General features: G+C 43.1%; 1 protein-coding gene across 1 annotated transcript; it reads right to left on the bottom strand.

Moving 5' to 3' along the window:
* Positions 1-952: 952 nt before the first annotated feature.
* On the bottom strand, positions 953-14,739 carry LOC138979121 (mucin-2-like). Its single transcript, XM_070351931.1, has 7 exons — positions 14,736-14,739; positions 12,354-12,500; positions 6,625-6,884; positions 5,821-5,887; positions 3,589-3,644; positions 3,103-3,210; positions 953-3,055 (listed from the first exon to the last, which is right to left on the bottom strand). The coding sequence occupies exons 1-7, from the start codon at positions 14,737-14,739 to the stop codon at positions 953-955; spliced, it is 2,745 nt and encodes a 914-aa protein (XP_070208032.1).
* Positions 14,740-18,483: the final 3,744 nt, after the last annotated feature.

The raw sequence follows: 18,483 nt of genomic DNA on the forward strand, positions 1-18,483 counted from the left end.
GTTGTGTCCGTCCCTGCAAGTAAACAAGAAACAATTAATGTATGAGGAGAGGCTGCTGGTCAAAATGTTATGAACTCACCACGTGAAATTAACACGCACATTGTCAATATAACTCCACAACATGAGAACCATATGGCAAAGTCTCTGTCACCAACCTGCCACAACATTTTTCTCCACCCATTATCATCATAAACATCGCGATCATCATAAGCAGCTGTAGCAGCAACAGCAGCCACAACCTCTTTCTCCACCCATTATCATCATAAACATCGCGATCATCATAAGCAGCTGTAGTAGCAACAGCAGCCACAAAGCTATAGCAGCTTTTCATTTCTATTTCATTAATATGTCAAACTCGGGTCGCTTCATCCAAGTGGAAAGTTAGCAGCAATAAAGTCGCGCTGCTTAGGTATTTTGTTTGTGTGCGTGCGTGCATGGGTGCATGCGTGCATGTGTGTGTGTTTTGTGTGTGTGTGTGTGTGCGAGTGTGTGTGTGTGTGTGTATGTGTGTACTGCGTGTGTGTGTGTGTGTGTGTGTGTGTGTGTGTGTGTGTGTGTGTGCGTGTGTGTGTACTGCGTGTGTGTGTGTGTGTGTGTGTGTGTGTGTTTTGTGTGTGTGTGTGTGTGCGAGTGTGTGTGTGTGTGTGATCATTCAGCCACCTCTGCACTTCTGTATGAATGACCGGGATCTTGTGGTGACAAGTTTTCATTATCATCATCATCCGTATCATTACCATCATCATCATGATTAACGCAGATACAATTATGAACTTTTAAGATACTGTTCTATGATAGGAAACATGATGCTTTCATAGACTCTAAACTGAATAATTGCACCACGCTGTTCTTGGTTTTCTTACCTTTCGTCGTATTTCTCGTTTGTCTGATTATTCCGTCATCAGTAGTGACCATATGATGTGATGTCCACAACAGCTCATGTGTAGTTGTTGGTTTATTTGTGATAATTGATTTGGGTGTTAGTTTGTGTGTGGTTGTAGGTTTTGGTGTTGGTTTGTGTGTGGTTGTAGGTTTGGGTGTTGGTTTGTGTGTGGTTGTAGGTTTGGGTGTTGTTCTGTGTGTGGTTGTAGGTTTGGGTGTTGGTTTGTGTGTGGTTGTAGGTTTGGGTGTTGGTTTGGGTGTGGTTGTAGGTTTGGGTGTTGGATGTAGGTTTGGGTGTTGGTTTGTGTGTGGTTGTAGGTTTGGGTGTTGGTTTGTGCGTGGTTGTAGGTTTGGGTGTTGGTTTGTGTGTGGTAGGTTTGGGTGTTGGTTTGTGTGTGGTTGTAGGTTTGGGTGTTGGTTTGTGTGTGGTAGGTTTGGGTGTTGGTTTGTGTGTGGTTGTAGGTTTGGGTGTTGGTTTGGGTGTGGTTGTAGGTTTGGGTGTTGGTTTGTGTGTGGTTGTAGGTTTGGGTGTTGGTCTGTGTGTGGTTGTAGGTTTGGGTGTTGGTCTGTGTGTGCTTGTAGGTTTGGGTGTTGGTTTGTGTGTGGTTGTAGGTTTGGGTGTTGGTTTGTGTGTGGTTGTAGGTTTGGGTGTTGTTCTGTGTGTGGTTGTAGGTTTGGGTGTTGTTCTGTGTGTGGTTGTAGGTTTTGGTGTTGGTTTGTGTGTGGTTGTAGGTTTGGGTGTTGGTTTGTGCGTGGTTGTAGGTTTGGGTGTTGGTTTGTGTGTGGTTGTTGCTTTAGGTGCAGGTTTGTGTGTGGTTGTTGCTTTAGGTGCAGGTCTGTGTGTGGTTGTTGCTTTAGGTGCAGGTTTGTGTGTGGTTGTTGCTTTGTGTGTTGTTCTGTGTGTGGTTGTAGGTGTGTGTGTTGCTTTGTGTGTGGTTGTAGGTTTGCGTGTGGTTGTAGGTTTGGGTGTGCGTTTGTGTGTGGTTGTAGGTTTGGGTGTTGGTTTGTGTGTGGTTGTAGGTTTGGATGTTGGTTTGTGTGTGGTAGGTTTGGATGTTGGTTTGTGTGTTGTAGGTTTGGGTGTTGGTTTGTGTGTTGTAGGTTTGGGTGTTTGTTTGTGTGTGGTAGGTTTGGATGTTGGTTTGTGTGTGGTAGGTTTGGGTGTTGGTTTGTGTGTGGTTGTAGGTTTGGGTGTTGGTTTGGGTGTGGTTGTAGGTTTGGGTGTTGGTTTGTGTGTGGTTGTAGGTTTGTGCGTGGTTGTAGGTTTGTGTGTGGTTGTAGGTTTGGGTGTTGGTTTGTGTGTGGTAGGTTTGGATGTTGGTTTGTGTGTTGTAGGTTTGGGTGTTGGTTTGTGTGTGGTTGTAGGTTTGGGTGTTGGTTTGTGTGTGGTTGTAGGTTTGGATGTTGGTTTGTGTGTGGTTGTAGGTTTGGGTGTTGGTTTGTGTGTTGTAGGTTTGGATGTTGGTTTGTGTGTGGTTGTAGGTTTGGGTGTTGGTTTGTGTGTTGTAGGTTTGGGTGTTGGTTTGTGTGTGGTAGGTTTGGATGTTGGTTTGTGTGTGGTTGTAGGTTTGGGTGTTGGTTTGTGTGTGGTTGTAGGTTTGGGTGTTGGTTTGTGTGTTGTAGGTTTGGGTGTTGGTTTGTGTGTGGTAGGTTTGGATGTTGGTTTGTGTGTGGTTGTAGGTTTGGGTGTTGGTTTGTGTGTTGTAGGTTTGGGTGTTCGTTTGTGTGTGGTAGGTTTGGATGTTGGTTTGTGTGTTGTAGGTTTGGGTGTTGGTTTGTGTGTTGTAGGTTTGGGTGTTGGTTTGTGTGTGGTAGGTTTGGGTGTTGGTTTGTGTGTGGTAGGATTGGGTGTTGGTTTGGGTGTGGTTGTAGGTTTGGGTGTTGGTTTGTGTGTGGTTGTAGGTTTGGATGTTGGTTTGTGTGTGGTAGGTTTGGGTGTTGGTTTGTGTGTGGTAGGTTTGGGTGTTGGTTTGTGTGTGGTAGGTTTGGGTGTTGGTTTGGGTGTGGTTGTAGGTTTGGGTGTTGGTTTGTGTGTGGTAGGTTTGGGTGTTGGTTTGGGTGTGGTTGTAGGTTTGGGTGTTGGTTTGTGTGTGGTAGGTTTGGGTGTTGGTTTGGGTGTGGTTGTAGGTTTGGGTGTTGGTTTGTGTGTGGTAGGTTTGGGTGTTGGTTTGTGTGTGGTATGTTTGGGTGTTGGTTTGTGTGTGGTAGGTTTGGGTGTTGGTTTGTGTGTGGTTGTAGGTTTGGATGTTGGTTTGTGTGTGGTAGGTTTGGGTGTTGGTTTGTGTGTGGTAGGTTTGGGTGTTGGTTTGTGTGTGGTAGGTTTGGGTGTTGGTTTGGGTGTGGTTGTAGGTTTGGGTGTTGGTTTGGGTGTGGTTTTAGGTTTGGGTGTTGGTTTGTGTGTGGTTGTAGGTTTGTGTGTGGTTGTAGGTTTGTGTGTGGTTGTAGGTTTGGGTGTTGGTTTGCGTGTGGTTGTAGGTTTGCGTGTGGTTGTAGGTTTGCGTGTGGTTGTAGGTTTGTGTGTGGTTGTAGGTTTAGGTGTTGGTCTGTGTGTGGTTGTAGGTTTGTGTGTGGTTGTAGGTTTGGGTGTTGGTTTGTGTGTGGTAGTAGGTTTGGGTGTTGGTTTGTGTGTGGTAGGTTTGGATGTTGGTTTGTGTGTGGTTGTAGGTTTGGGTGTTGGTTTGTGTGTGGTTGTAGGTTTGGGTGTTGGTTTGTGTGTTGTAGGTTTGGGTGTTGGTTTGTGTGTGGTAGGTTTGGATGTTGGTTTGTGTGTTGTAGGTTTGGGTGTTGGTTTGTGTGTGGTAGGTTTGGATGTTGGTTTGTGTGTTGTAGGTTTGGGTGTTGGTTTGTGTGTTGTAGGTTTGGGTGTTGGTTTGTGTGTGGTAGGTTTGGATGTTGGTTTGTGTGTTGTAGGTTTGGGTGTTGGTTTGTGTGTGGTAGGTTTGGGTGTTGGTTTGTGTGTGGTAGGTTTGGGTGTTGGTTTGTGTGTGGTAGGTTTGGGTGTTGGTTTGGGTGTGGTTGTAGGTTTGGATGTTGGTTTGGGTGTGGTTGTAGGTTTGGGTGTTGGTTTGTGTGTGGTAGGTTTGGGTGTTGGTTTGTGTGTGGTAGGTTTGGATGTTGGTTTGGGTGTGGTTGTAGGTTTGGGTGTTGGTTTGGGTGTGGTTGTAGGTTTGGGTGTTGGTTTGTGTGTGGTTGTAGGTTTGGATGTTGGTTTGTGTGTGGTAGGTTTGGGTGTTGGTTTGTGTGTGGTAGGATTGGGTGTTGGTTTGTGTGTGGTAGGTTTGGGTGTTGGTTTGTGTGTGGTAGGTTTGGGTGTTGGTTTGTGTGTGGTAGGTTTTGGTGTTGGTTTGTGTGTGGTAGGTTTGGGTGTTGGTTTGGGTGTGGTTGTAGGTTTGGGTGTTGATTTGTGTGTGGTAGGTTTGGGTGTTGGTTTGTGTGTGGTAGGTTTGGGTGTTGGTTTGTGTGTGGTAGGTTTGGGTGTTGGTTTGTGTGTGGTTGTATGTTTGGGTGTTGGTTTGTGTGTGGTAGGTTTGGGTGTTGGTTTGTGTGTGGTTGTAGGTTTGGGTGTTGGTTTGTGTGTGGTAGGTTTGGGTGTTGGTTTGTGTGTTGTAGGTTTGGGTGTTGGTTTGTGTGTGGTAGGTTTGGGTGTTGGTTTGTGTGTGGTTGTAGGTTTGGGTGTTGGTTTTTGTGTGGTAGGTTTGGGTGTTGGTTTGTGTGTGGTTGTAGGTTTGGGTGTTGGTTTGTGTGTGGTTGTAGGTTTGGATGTTGGTTTGTGTGTGGTAGGTTTGGGTGTTGGTTTGTGTGTGGTTGTAGGTTTGGGTGTTGGTTTGTGTGTGGTAGGTTTGGGAGTTGGTTTGTGTGTGGTTGTAGGTTTGGGTGTTGGTTTGTGTGTGGTTGTAGGTTTGGGTGTTGGTTTGTGTGTGGTAGGTTTGGATGTTGGTTTGTGTGTGGTAGGTTTGGGTGTTGGGTTGTGTGTGGTTGTAGGTTTGGGTGTTGGTTTGTGTGTGGTAGGTTTGGATGTTGGTTTGTGTGTGGTAGGTTTGGGTGTTGGTTTGTGTGTGGTAGGTTTGGGTGTTGGTTTGTGTGTGGTTGTAGGTTTGGGTGTTGGTTTGTATGTGGTAGGTTTGGATGTTGGTTTGTGTGTGGTAGGTTTGGGTGTTGGTTTGTGTGTGGTTGTAGGTTTGGGTGTTGGTTTGTGTGTGGTAGGTTTGGATGTTGGTTTGTGTGTGGTAGGTTTGGGTGTTGGTTTGTGTGTGGTAGGTTTGGGTGTTGGTTTGCGTCTGGTTGTAGGTTTGGGTGTGCGTTTGTGTGTGGTTGTAGGTTTGGGTGTTGGTTTGGGTGTGGTTTTAGGTTTAGGTGTTGGTTTGTGTGTGGTTGTAGGTTTGTGTGTGGTTGTAGGTTTGTGTGTGGTTGTAGGTTTGTGTGTGGTTGTAGACGGTTCTGGAAAAATATAACCGAAATAAACCCTTCAAGACACGTGCAGACAAATGATTTTCAAGTAAGGCGATTCCGATTTTGCCAAGGATGACAATAAGATCCCTCACAATGAAGTCAATCAATACAACTGTTGAATGTAAGGTCTTAAAAATCACACACAGGCCAAGCATCATGCAGACACACAGACGCAGACAAGCAAGCACGCACGTACACACACACAGACGGATCCACGCACACACGCACGCACGTACGCACACACGCACGTACGCACACACACACACGCACACACACACACACACACACACAGACACGCACACACACACACACACGCACTGACGCACACAAACACTCACACACACACACACACACACACACATACACTCGTACACACACACACACACACACACACACACACACACACACACACACACACACACACACACACACACACACACACACACACACACACACATTCACACATGCAAAGTCACAAATCAAAGACTTTACCGGTCATTATGGAGACGGTATCCACGCCGACCGCGCTAGCCACATTGAGGCTGCCTCTAAATACAACCTAAACAAAAACAAAGCATTGTTTGAAGGAATACTATTGATCTGATCGTTTGAAGAATCTGGGATATCCACCGTACCTTAATTTAGACACACACGGCACGATTTGCTGAAAAGATCATGTTGATTACGTAAAGCCCGCTACCAACCACCGCCGAACCAAGCGAACTGAGTTCGGCGAATGTTACAATTAGGGAATCCCCTGATTGATGACGTAGTACAAAGTTTGCCGAAGCTAGTTCGGCTTGATTCGGCTGTAGTTAGTAGCGGGCTTGAGACCCTTTGTCGCACTCGACATTTTGACCCTCGACCAAAAAAATGTCCTCGACCTTTTGTGCCTCGACCTTTTGGTCCTCGACCGTTTGGTCCCCACCAAACAAAAATGACTTGCTATGCTAACAAGACCATGTTCTTTAAAATGAGAAGCTTAGATTGCAGTAAAAAAAAACGTCCCTGAATAGATGAATTCCGAAAATAACTCTGTCGGGTTTGTATGGGTTGTGAAAGAGTGAATGCCCTTGCTTTGCACTCGGACAAACATTGGAGGGGCCAATCACTAGCGAGGGATGTAACGGAAACACGTGGACAGGAGTACGTGTGCATTTATTTGTCCGAGGAAAAAGCAAACGTATTCACTCTTCACAATCCAAACAAACCCGATAGTTATTTTCGAAAATCGTCTATTTACAACACCCAATCCTACAACCACACACAAACCAAGTCCAACATAACCTCTCTCACCGTTGTGTCCCCGTGTGGACACGGGTACAGAGTGATGCTGTCGTTCTTCCAGGTGTGCACGTGCTGGCTGTAGGTGTGCACGTCTGTTGAGTCCTGTCCGTCACAACGGGTCAACACCTGCAGCTGACTGTTGTTCTTGTTGACGATGTACTCAAACGACACCTGTATGGGGGTCTGAGAACACACGGAGGGAGAGGTCAGGTCTACCGTCGTGCGTCCGCTGTTGTCTGCTGAGCCTCTGTAGGCATACATGAAGCGACCTGAAATCAGTTATCGACACAGTTGCGAACAATCCGAAAAATCATTTGGAAGAATGTTATCGTAAAGGTGACCCAAAATATGCCACCCACTAATAACTCCTATATTTGTTCAGCAAATACTTCATATTTATTGTACAGTACCCGGGGCGGGGACATAGCTCAGTTGGTAGCGCGCTGGATTTGTATGATGATAATGCTGCTGCTGCTGCTGCTGCTGCTGCTGCTGATGATGATGATGACTATAGAGTTGGCCGCTGTCAGCGTGAGTTCAAACCTACGTTCGGCGGAAATTTATTTCTCAGGGTCAACTTTGTGTGCAGACTCTCTTCGGTGTCCGAACACCCCCCGTGTACACTACATTGGGGTGTGCACGTTAAAGATCCCACGATTGACAAAAGGGTCTTTCCTGGCAAAATTGCTTAGGCACAGTTAATAATTGTCTACCTATACCCGTGTGACTTGGAATAATAGGCCGTGAAAGGTAAATATGCGCCGAAATGGCTGCAATCTACTGGCCGTATAACATTTCATCTCACACGGCATCATTGCAGAGCGCCTAGAACTGTACCCACGGAATATGCGCGATATAAGCGTCCTATTGATTGATTGATTGAAAGAAACGCAACTCATTCGAGCCCACTGTTGCAAGTGATTTTTTGTCATTTTCAAATTGTCGTAACATATGAACCAGATAAGGTACATCAAAAAGGAAAACAGATTCGTGCAGGATATTTTACGTAGTGCATATTGTTTAATCGTTTTGCTTTTTTACCTTTTCATAAACTGTGTCATACAGGGTATGGGTCAAGCGAGTCGTGATTGCAGGCGAACGTGTCACACGCTACACAAGTCATAAACATGCATAATTTACAACCAGGTAAAGACAGTAGTGGAGGAATTTCATCTCTCAACATGATCATTTAATTATAATTATTCGCCAAAGCGTAACATAATTAGACAAGTCGCGTAAGGCGAAAATACAATATTTAGTCAAGTAGCTGTCGAACTCACAGAATGAAACTGAACGCAATGCCATTTTTCAGCAAGACCGTATACTCGTAGCATCGTCAGTCCACCGCTCATGGCAAAGGCAGTGAAATTGACAAGAAGAGCGGGGTAGTAGTTGCGCTAAGAAGGATAGCACGCTTTTCTGTATCTCTCTTTGTTTTAACTTTCTGAGCGTGTTTTTAATCTAAACATATCATATCTATATGTTTTTGGAATCAGGAACCGACAAGGAATAAGATAAAAGTGTTTTTAAATTGATTTCGACAATTTAATTTTGATAATAATTTTTATATATTTAATTTTCAGAGCTTGTTTTTAATCCAAATATAAGATATTTATATGTTTTTGGAATCAGCAAATGATGGAAAATAAGATAAACGTAAATTTGGATCGTTTTATAAATTTTTATTTTTTTTTTACAATTTTCAGATTTTTAATGACCAAAGTCATTAATTAATTTTTAAGCAACCAAGCTGAAATGCAGTACCGAAGTCCGGGCTTCGTCGAAGATTACTTGACCAAAATTTCAACCAATTTGGTTGAAAAATGAGGGCGTGACAGTGCCGCCTCAACTTTCACGAAAAGCCGGATATGAAGTCATCAAAGACATTTATCAAAAAAAAGAAAAAAAAATGTTCGGGGATTTCATACCCAGGAACTCTCATGTCAAATTTCATAAAGATCGGTCCAGTAGTTTAGTCTGAATCGCTCTACACACACACACACACGCACACACGCACGCACACACGCACGCACACACGCACATACACCACGACCCTCGTTTCGATTCCCCCTCGATGTTAAAATATTTAGTCAAAACTTGACTAAATATAAAAAGCAGGTCCATCTATAAGTCCGGCTTTTCTTACCACTCCTTTAGCCCCCTGGGCCCGTATGCATGAACTAGAAGTAAGAAACACTGGAAGTAGAGGCCTCTTTTCGAAGTGGGAACTCCCGAAGTCAACTTTCTAACTGTTCACAATGCATGAACTGACTTGAACGCCAAAGTAGTGACAGCGAGAGTATTAAGGTCAAGGTCGGGGAAATTGGGGGAATCCCTACTAATACGCATGCGCACGTTTCTATCAACATGGCAGTCAACGAAAATGGCAAGGCACGTGTGCCGCTCAAAAAGAAAGTAGACACAGAGGGGCGTTCTGCGCCTTTTTCAGATGGTGAAATTGCTGTACTCTTGACAGAAGTGTTTTACGAAAGAACGGTTATTCTGTCCAAATTTCAGAACAGTCTAACTGTTAAACATAAAGACGCTGTCTGGTCCAAAATTGCCAAAGAAGTGTCGCTCTCTCTCTCTCTCTCTCTCTCTCTCTCTCTCTCTCTCTCTCTCTCTCTCTCTCTCTCTCTCTCTCTCTCTCTCTCTCTCTCTCTCTCTCTCTCTCTCTCTCTCTCTCTCTCTCTCTCTCTCTCTCTCTCTCTCTCTCTCTTACGACACACGCACACACAGACAAACGTACACTCATGCACATACTGACACTATGACACAAGTGACACTGACGGTACACATAAACACACACACACACACACGCGCGAGCGTACACACACACACGCACCCCGCATACACGCACGCACACAGTCACAAACAAATAACCACACACTCATTCTCTCTCACTTTCTCTCATTCTCTCTCAATCTGCACTCATACACACACTGAAACTATGATGACACAAGTGACACGTCACACACACACACACACACACACATACACACACACACACACACACACACACACACACACACACATACTCACCGTAGTGACACACATATACACACGCGCGTACAGTTGAAAGTCAAGACATGATATGATTTTTTCAAAGCATAGGAAGGTTTCTTTTGCAAATGAATAAAATTAACACAGAGGCAAAACCCGGTTTTTGCAGCCGGAATGCAATTGCGGAGGCTTAAAAAGGAAAAGAGTAATAAAAAAAAATATATAGCTCCCGGCGGAACTTGAACCCGGAGCAAATGAACGAGAGTCCGGAACCGTTACCACTGCACTATGTTACTCGTGTAGAATAGAGGCATGATGAAAAAAGGCATTCTGAGTTATTCAGTCGTGCTGGTTTGAAAGCTCGCCACCTTCGCCGAATGACTCCAGCACGTTTTTTTCGGTCAGTAACTGATCGAACTGTCGCTTTTGAGTCACTCTGTTCAAGTTAAGTATTTCACCTAAATTAAACAAGAATGTCACAGTCCGTGTCTATGGTGCAAGGTAGGAGACCGTCTCATTGTAGCCAAGTTACGACAGTTGCTCGATTGGCGCATTTCACGTCTTCGATATTGTGTCTGAGATAATTTTCCAATGAGCTGCCTTTAAAAACGGAATGTCCTGCAATTGTAGTATGCGCTGGAGGTTTCTTTTGGATGGGTAAGGACCCTTGAGATGCGATATCGTCGTATAATTATGTCAAGCGAGAGGCCCTTGACATTGGAAGTGGGAACTTCGAAAGCAAAGTTGCCAGCTACTCGGTATGCACGAGCTAAATTGAACGCCGAAGTAGTGGCTTCGAGAGTTCTGAGGTCAAGGTCGAGAAAATTGGGGGAATCCCAATGAGTGCGCATGCGTTTGTAAACGGTAGGCTTGGTGACCAGAAGAAACAAATCTCATCGCGAGTTCGTAAATGGGCAAACGTTGATCGCGCTGTAGCTTTTACTATAATTGTTGTTTTTAACTGGTTGAACGAAAGCTGTGATAATTGTCCTTAAATAGAATGACTGTCTATAATAATGATTTCGTTGACCAGAATGTTGGGGACAATAAAAAAAGGTTGTTTATGTGGTAGCGAAGTCGGTTAACTTAAAACTCTTTTTGTAGTGTTTTTTTAATGATTGTGTATCGGTAAAACTGCTGGACAAAAATAGTTTGGTCAGAGCGAATGTTTGTGTTACTGGTAAATTTAAAAAGGCAGAACTCCATTTTTTGGGAATCAAGATATAAGGTGTAGTGAAAAGAAGATAAGTTCAGCGAATTTCATATTATTTGAGAAAATGTGTGTCCGAATTTTTAAAAATGAAAAATTGTTGTACTTAGGTGTTTGTAAATTACGTTTGTCCTCGTTAATTGTGAAGAGGATGTATGTTTATATAAAGTTCAAAGTCAAGATTGGATTTTTGTAGCCAACGTGCGTGTGTGCATGTGTATTAGACATAATGCATAGACATAGAACACTTTATTATCTAAATTACGATAAACTCGGGTGTGGTGAATCACAATAAACAGCATAAAACGTAAGAACATGAATAAAATATCAAGGCGCAAATATAGTCAGCTCATCATAGTGTGGGGAATGGGTACACACACACACACACGCACACACATACACACACACACACCGTCGAACACACACATAACGTCGAACACACACACACACACACACACACACACCGTCGAACACACACACACCGTCGAACACACACATAACATCGAAAACACACACACACACACACACACACACACACACAAACACACACACACACGGCACGCGCGAACACGCAAACAAACGTATGAAGGAACAGACGCACAATTATACCCGCACGCACGCACACACAGGCAGACAGGCACTCGCACAAATACACACACACACACACACACACACACACACACACACACACACACACACACACACACACACAGATAAAGCAATGACACAAAAAATAGCAGAAACTTACACTTCAACACTCGAACACACACACACACACACACACAAACACACGCACACGCACACAAACACACGCACGCACGCACACAAACACACACACACACACTCACACATGCACACAACGACGCCCATTTTCATAGAAACACAGTAACCCCCTCGTATAAGCGGGAATGAAAGAGTGGTGGCCAATGACCCAGAACAAACAAAAGTCAAAGCTGGCAACTCAGGTTTGTATTCAGGGAAATTTGCACGAAATGCATGCAGAAGATACGACTTTTTCCTCTATTTTCTCTCTTTGGGAGCGTCAGCTCGGTTTGACATGAAAAACTGAAGAAAAGCCCTGCTTTTTTGCACTGAGAAACTGTGGAAGTAGCGTGTTTACTACTGGGTTTGGCTGTAGTACATTTACCCTCATTTACTTCCTCGTTAGCTTCCAAAGTAAACTCTTTTTTCGTCCCATGCATGCGAAAGTGAGAATGTACTTCCGATGTCACTCAAAACTTTAGAAGTAGTCGCAAAATACCCTGAGTTACTTCCTCGCTTTGCTTCGAGGTAAACCCTTTTTCCGGCCCATGCATACGAAAGTGAGGCAAGTACTTCCGATGTCACTCAAAACTTCGGGAGTTGTCGCGAACTTCCCCCATAAGCATACGGGCCCTGTAGGTTTCCATACATTGAATAATAAACTGACGAAAAACAAAAATGAATTTGTAACGATATGAAAATGGGATGAGAAGAAAACTATTTGCTTACCTCTATGACCATGTAGCAGTTCCCATTTGCTTACCTCTATGACCATGTAGCATTTCCCATTTGGAGCCCCTAAACCAGGTATCTGTGTCGGTGCCATTCGACCCATCGTCAAACTCACAGTACGTGCTCTCAAAGTCACACCTCACCGAGTTTGAGCACACTGCCCTGGTGGCCTTCGCCTCTGAAAACAATCCAATTACAGCATTCACCGTGTGCCGTGTGCTATTAGATCAAGGTACACTAGTGAGTTCCCAGTTTATCTTGATACGTCAAACCGCCAGAATCTCCCCTCACACAGAGCGATTGTATCCCTTTAAGTCTGAAATCGATATTCGGCTTGTGTTTATTACACACAAATTCAACAGTGTCTGACTTCAAGGCGATGTTCAAGATTCTTCTTACCTTGAAGAGTAATGAATATTACAAGCAGAACACGTACAGTATTCATTTTGTCAACTAGCGCGTCGAGTTTACACTGTCACACTGACTCAGATCAGTCAGCTAGACTTCGCCACAGCAACAGTCACACACGGACGCAGCGATGACTTCTTATATCCCCTTTATGTGAACGACTTGATTTTGTTAATGTTTATTTGTATATGGGTTACATCTACCACCTTGTATTTTTGAAGTAGGAAAGATCGGGGATGGGGAGCACTCAAAGATAAGAAAGGCGGGAAGGTTGACAACCCGTGAAGATGTTGGGCAGGCCGGGATACACAACACCATGTAAGACGAAACGCTAGAATGACAAGGGGTCGGTTTCATGGACCGGGCAACAGTCACAACCATGTGAGACGAAACGCAACAATGTCATTCTAGCGTTTCGTCTCACATGGCTGTGATTGTTGCTCGACCCATGAAACCGGCCCCTTGTCATTCTAACGTTTCGTCTCACATGGCTGTGATTGTTGCTCGACCCATGAAACCGGCCCCTTGTCATTCTAGCGTTTCGTCTCATATGGTTGTGACTGTTGCTCGGCATCTGATCATTTGTTGTACGTTGCTCATGGTTACACAGTTCTTTTCAACATCTCGCACAACTACACTTGACTGAGTTTTGGTCGGGACATTTGATAGTGTACACTGAGAAAGGAAGGACTATTGACTCTGTCGATGTCCCGTGTATCAAAGTAGGATGAAGGGACATTGTATAGTGTACACTGAGAAAGGAAGGACTATTGACTCTGTCCCGTGTATCAAAGTAGCATGAAGGGACATTGTATAGTGTACACTGAGAAAGGAAGGACTATTGACTCTGTCCCGTGTATCAAAGTAGCATGAAGGGACATTGTATAGTGTACACTGAGAAAGGAAGGACTATTGACTCTGTCCCGTGTATCAAAGTAGCATGAAGGGACATTGTATAGTGTACACTGAGAAAGAAAGGACTATTGACTCTGTCCCGTGTATCAAAGTAGCATGAAGGGACATTGTATAGTGTACACTGAGAAAGGAAGGACTATTGACTCTGTCCCGTGTATCAAAGTAGCATGAAGGGACATTGTATAGTGTACACTGAGAAAGGAAGGACTATTGACTCTGTCCCGTGTATCAAAGTAGCATGAAGGGACATTGTATAGTGTACACTGAGAAAGGAAGGACTATTGACTCTGTCCCGTGTATCAAAGTAGCATGAAGGGACATTGTATAGTGTACACTGAGAAAGGAAGGACTATTGACTCTGTCCCGTGTATCAAAGTAGCATGAAGGGACATTGTATAGTGTACACTGAGAAAGGAAGGACTATTGACTCTGTCCCGTGTATCAAAGTAGGATGGTCGGGACATTGTATAGTGTACACTGAGAAAGGAAGGACTATTGACTCTGTCCCGTGTATCAAAGTAGGATGAAGGGACATTGTATAGTGTACACTGAGAAAGGAAGGACTATTGACTCTGTCCCGTGTATCAAAGTAGCATGAAGGGACATTGTATAGTGTACACTGAGAAAGGAAGGACTATTGACTCTGTCCCGTGTATCAAAGTAGCATGAAGGGACATTGTATAGTGTACACTGAGAAAGGAAGGACTATTGACTCTGTCCCGTGTATCAAAGTAGCATGAAGGGACATTGTATAGTGTACACTGAGAAAGGAAGGACTATTGACTCTGTCCCGTGTATCAAAGTAGCATGAAGGGACATTGTATAGTGTACACTGAGAAAGGAAGGACTATTGACTCTGTCCCGTGTATCAAAGTAGGATGGTCGGGACATTGTATAGTGTACACTGAGAAAGGAAGGACTATTGACTCTGTCCCGTGTATCAAAGTAGCATGAAGGGACATTGTATAGTGTACATTGAGAAAGGAAGGACTATTGACTCTGTCCCGTGTATCAAAGTAGGATCAAGGGACGTAAAACACACAGCTAACAACGTTTTATTCAGCATCGATTACTGTGTGAAAAAACCCACCCATGTCCCATTCCCTTTTCTAATTTGGTTCCACACAAATCGCCGAATACTGCGTGTAATATGAAAAGCTGTTGCGATTCACCGTGCAGTGCATCGCGAACAATCTTCTTCTTCTTCTTCTTCTTCTTCTTCTTCTTCTTCTTCTTCTTCTTCTTCTTCTTCTTCTTTGTTCATGGGCTTAGACTCCCACGTTCACTCATGTTTTTAGCACGAGTGGATGTGTACGTGTATGACCGTTTTTACCCCGCCATTCAGGCAGCATACGCCGATTTCAGGGGAGGCATGCTGGGTATTTTCGTGTTTCTATAACCCACCGAACTCTGACATGGATTACAGGATCTTTTCCGTGCGCACTTGGTCTTGTGCTTGCGTGTACACACGAAGGGGGTTAAGTCACTAGCAGGTCTGCACATAAGTTGACATGGGAGATCGGAAAAATCTCCACTCTTAACCCACCAGGCGGCAGCGACCGGGATTCGAACTCACGACCTCCCGATTAGGAGGCCGACGTCTCACCACCACGCCATTGCGCCCGTCTTTGCAAACAATCAATTGTGTGTGACTTTTCTGTGTCGTGTATGGCAAATCAACAAAGTATCTGAAACAATCAATTGTGTGTGACTTTTCTGTGTCGTGTATGGCAAATCAACAAAGTATCTGAAACAATCAATTGTGTGTGACGTTTCTGTGTCGTGTATGGCAAATCAACAAAGTATCTGAAACAATCAATTGTGTGTGACTTTTCTGTGTCGTGTATGGCAAATCAACAAAGTATCTGAAACAATCAATTGTGTGTGACGTTTCTGTGTCGTGTATGGCAAATCAACAAAGTATCTGAAACAATCAATTGTGTGTGACTTTTCTGTGTCGTGTATGGCAAATCAACAAAGTATCTGAAACAATCAATTGTGTGTGACGTTTCTGTGTCGTGTATGGCAAATCAACAAAGTATCTGAAACAATCAATTGTGTGTGACTTTTCTGTGTCGTGTATGGCAAATCAACAAAGTATCTGAAACAATCAATTGTGTGTGACTTTTCTGTGTCGTGTATGGCAAATCAACAAAGTATCTGAAACAATCAATTGTGTGTGACTTTTCTGTGTCGTGTATGGCAAATCAACAAAGTATCTGAAACAATCAATTGTGTGTGACTTTTCTGTGTCGTGTATGGCAAATCAACAAAGTATCTGAAACAATCAATTGTGTGTGACGTTTCTGTGTCGTGTATGGCAAATCAACAAAGTATCTGAAACAATCAATTGTGTGTGACTTTTCTGTGTCGTGTATGGCAAATCAACAAAGTATCTGAAACAATCAATTGTGTGTGACGTTTCTGTGTCGTGTATGGCAAATCAACAAAGTATCTGAAACAATCAATTGTGTGTGACGTTTCTGTGTCGTGTATGGCAAATCAACAAAGTATCTGAAACAATCAATTGTGTGTGACGTTTCTGTGTCGTGTATGGCAAATCAACAAAGTATCTGAAACAATCAATTGTGTGTGACGTTTCTGTGTCGTGTATGGCAAATCAACAAAGTATCTGAAACAATCAATTGTGTGTGACGTTTCTGTGTCGTGTATGGCAAATCAACAAAGTATCTGAAACAACCCTATGTGCAAGCCGGCCACATATAAAGTTACACTGCCGTGTATCCCTTTTGTATTATTTAAAGGCATACTAACGCACTCCCGTGTTTACAAAGTGTAGTTTGCCCACAATCGATGTCAAACGCACCATAAGACCATATAATGACGATACGTCACCATGCGCGGACCATAATACATGCATTACAGCTTGTTCTAGCCTCTGAAAAAGTGAGGATGTCAACAAAGCCGCGGTGTTCTCTCCCTTGCATCAACGTTACATGTGTTGCCAAATCTATAAATAGGACGATCCAGATCAAAATGAAAATTCAAATATCTCAACATTTAAGGGGTCCTAGACCACAATATTTTGCAGGGAACTTAATTTAGTCTGTCTCCAGCTGTTGGTAAAGCAATTAGCGTGTATAGTCATCGAGTACATATGGCTTTAAGATTAAGTGAGTTTAAAAAACAACAACAAACAATTATACAGACAATCATTCAAATGGAGTACCAATAACTCAGTCTGGTTTTGACATTAAATGGAGATTTCCATGATCGATAAAGTCCACGTTAGATCCGTGAGTTGAGGCAGTCTTAGACTATGCGACAACTGTTTTCTAGTCAATATTCGTACACAACAAAAGGTAAGTTTTTGTGTGTCAAGGGGACAAAACCCGTCAGCAGATAAAGCCATGCGCTATAAACTGACTCAACCCTTGCGAACCTTGAACAAACGATTGCGGCGTCTTGGAAGAACGAACGAACAGTCAGTATAACTGAAGGGCGGACAATTTAGGCTGATACCTAAAGTCTTACAATCTGTCCAGTTAAAAGTACGAACTAAAACTAGAGACGGAAAAAATAAAAAATAAAATAAATAAACAAAAATAAAAACACACGATTGTAAGGCCTTAAAAAAAGGTGTGGTTACGGTAACCCGACATACCCTATTTTTAGGGGCCGACCCTATAACTTTTTATTACATTTGTAAAAAAAACAAAAACAAACCACACACAAGAAAACGAGTGCAGAAAACGCAATGAAAGCGAAAGCGCCCGAGTCGCACACTTATTTCCCTGTCAAGTAGGTTTAACTTGTACACATTAGAAAAAAAAGATAAAAACAAGTCGCGTAAGGCGAAAATACAATATTTAGTCAAGTAGCTGTCGAACTCACAGAATGAAACTGAACGCAACGCAACGCAGCAAGACCGTATACTCGTAGCATCGTCACTCCACCGCCCGTGGCAAAGACAGTGCACGTGGAATTGACAAGAAGAGCGGGGTAGTAGTTGCGCTAAGAAGGATAGCACGCTTTTCTGTACCTCTGTTTGTTTTAACTTTCTGAGCGTGTTTTTAATCCAAACATATCATATCTATATATTTTTGGAATCAGGAACCGACAAGGAATAAGATGAAAGTGTTTTTAAATTGATTTGGAAAAAAAAAATTTGATAATAATTTTTATATATTTAATTTTCAGAGCTTGGTTTTAATCCGAATATAACATATTTATATGTTTTTGGAATCAGCAAATGATGGAGAATAAGATAAACGTAAATTTGGATCATTTTATAAATTTTTATTTTTTTTTACAATTTTCCGATTTTTAATGACCAAAGTCATTAATTAATTTTTAAGCCACCAAGCTGAAATGCAATACCGAACCCCGGGCTTCGTCGAAGAGTACTTGACCAAAATTTCAACAAATTTGGTTGAAAAATGAGGGCGTGACAGTGCCGCCTCAACTTTCACGAAAAGCCGGATATGACGTCATCAAAGACATTTATCAAAAAAATGAAAAAAACGTTCCGAGATTTCATACCCAGGAACTCTCATGTCAAATTTCATAAAGATCGGTCCTGTAGTTTAGTCTGAATCGCTCTACACACACACACAGACAGACAGACAGACAGACGCACATACACCACGACCCTCGTTTCGATTCCCCCTCGATGTTAAAATATTTAGTCAAAACTTGACTAAATATAAAAAGAAAAAGTGATTGCCTACCTTCCTGCCCTATTTTTTTTGGCTATGTTACCGTAACCACACCTATTTTTTTTTTGGCCTAAACAAACACGATCAGAAGGCTGGTTAAGCTGAGGTGTGTATCGCCTCCAAACATTGACATACATCCCCACAACAAAATGAGGACCA

The sequence above is a fragment of the Littorina saxatilis genome, linkage group LG10 (assembly GCF_037325665.1).
Source record: "Littorina saxatilis isolate snail1 linkage group LG10, US_GU_Lsax_2.0, whole genome shotgun sequence".
Taxonomy (NCBI): domain Eukaryota; kingdom Metazoa; phylum Mollusca; class Gastropoda; order Littorinimorpha; family Littorinidae; genus Littorina; species Littorina saxatilis.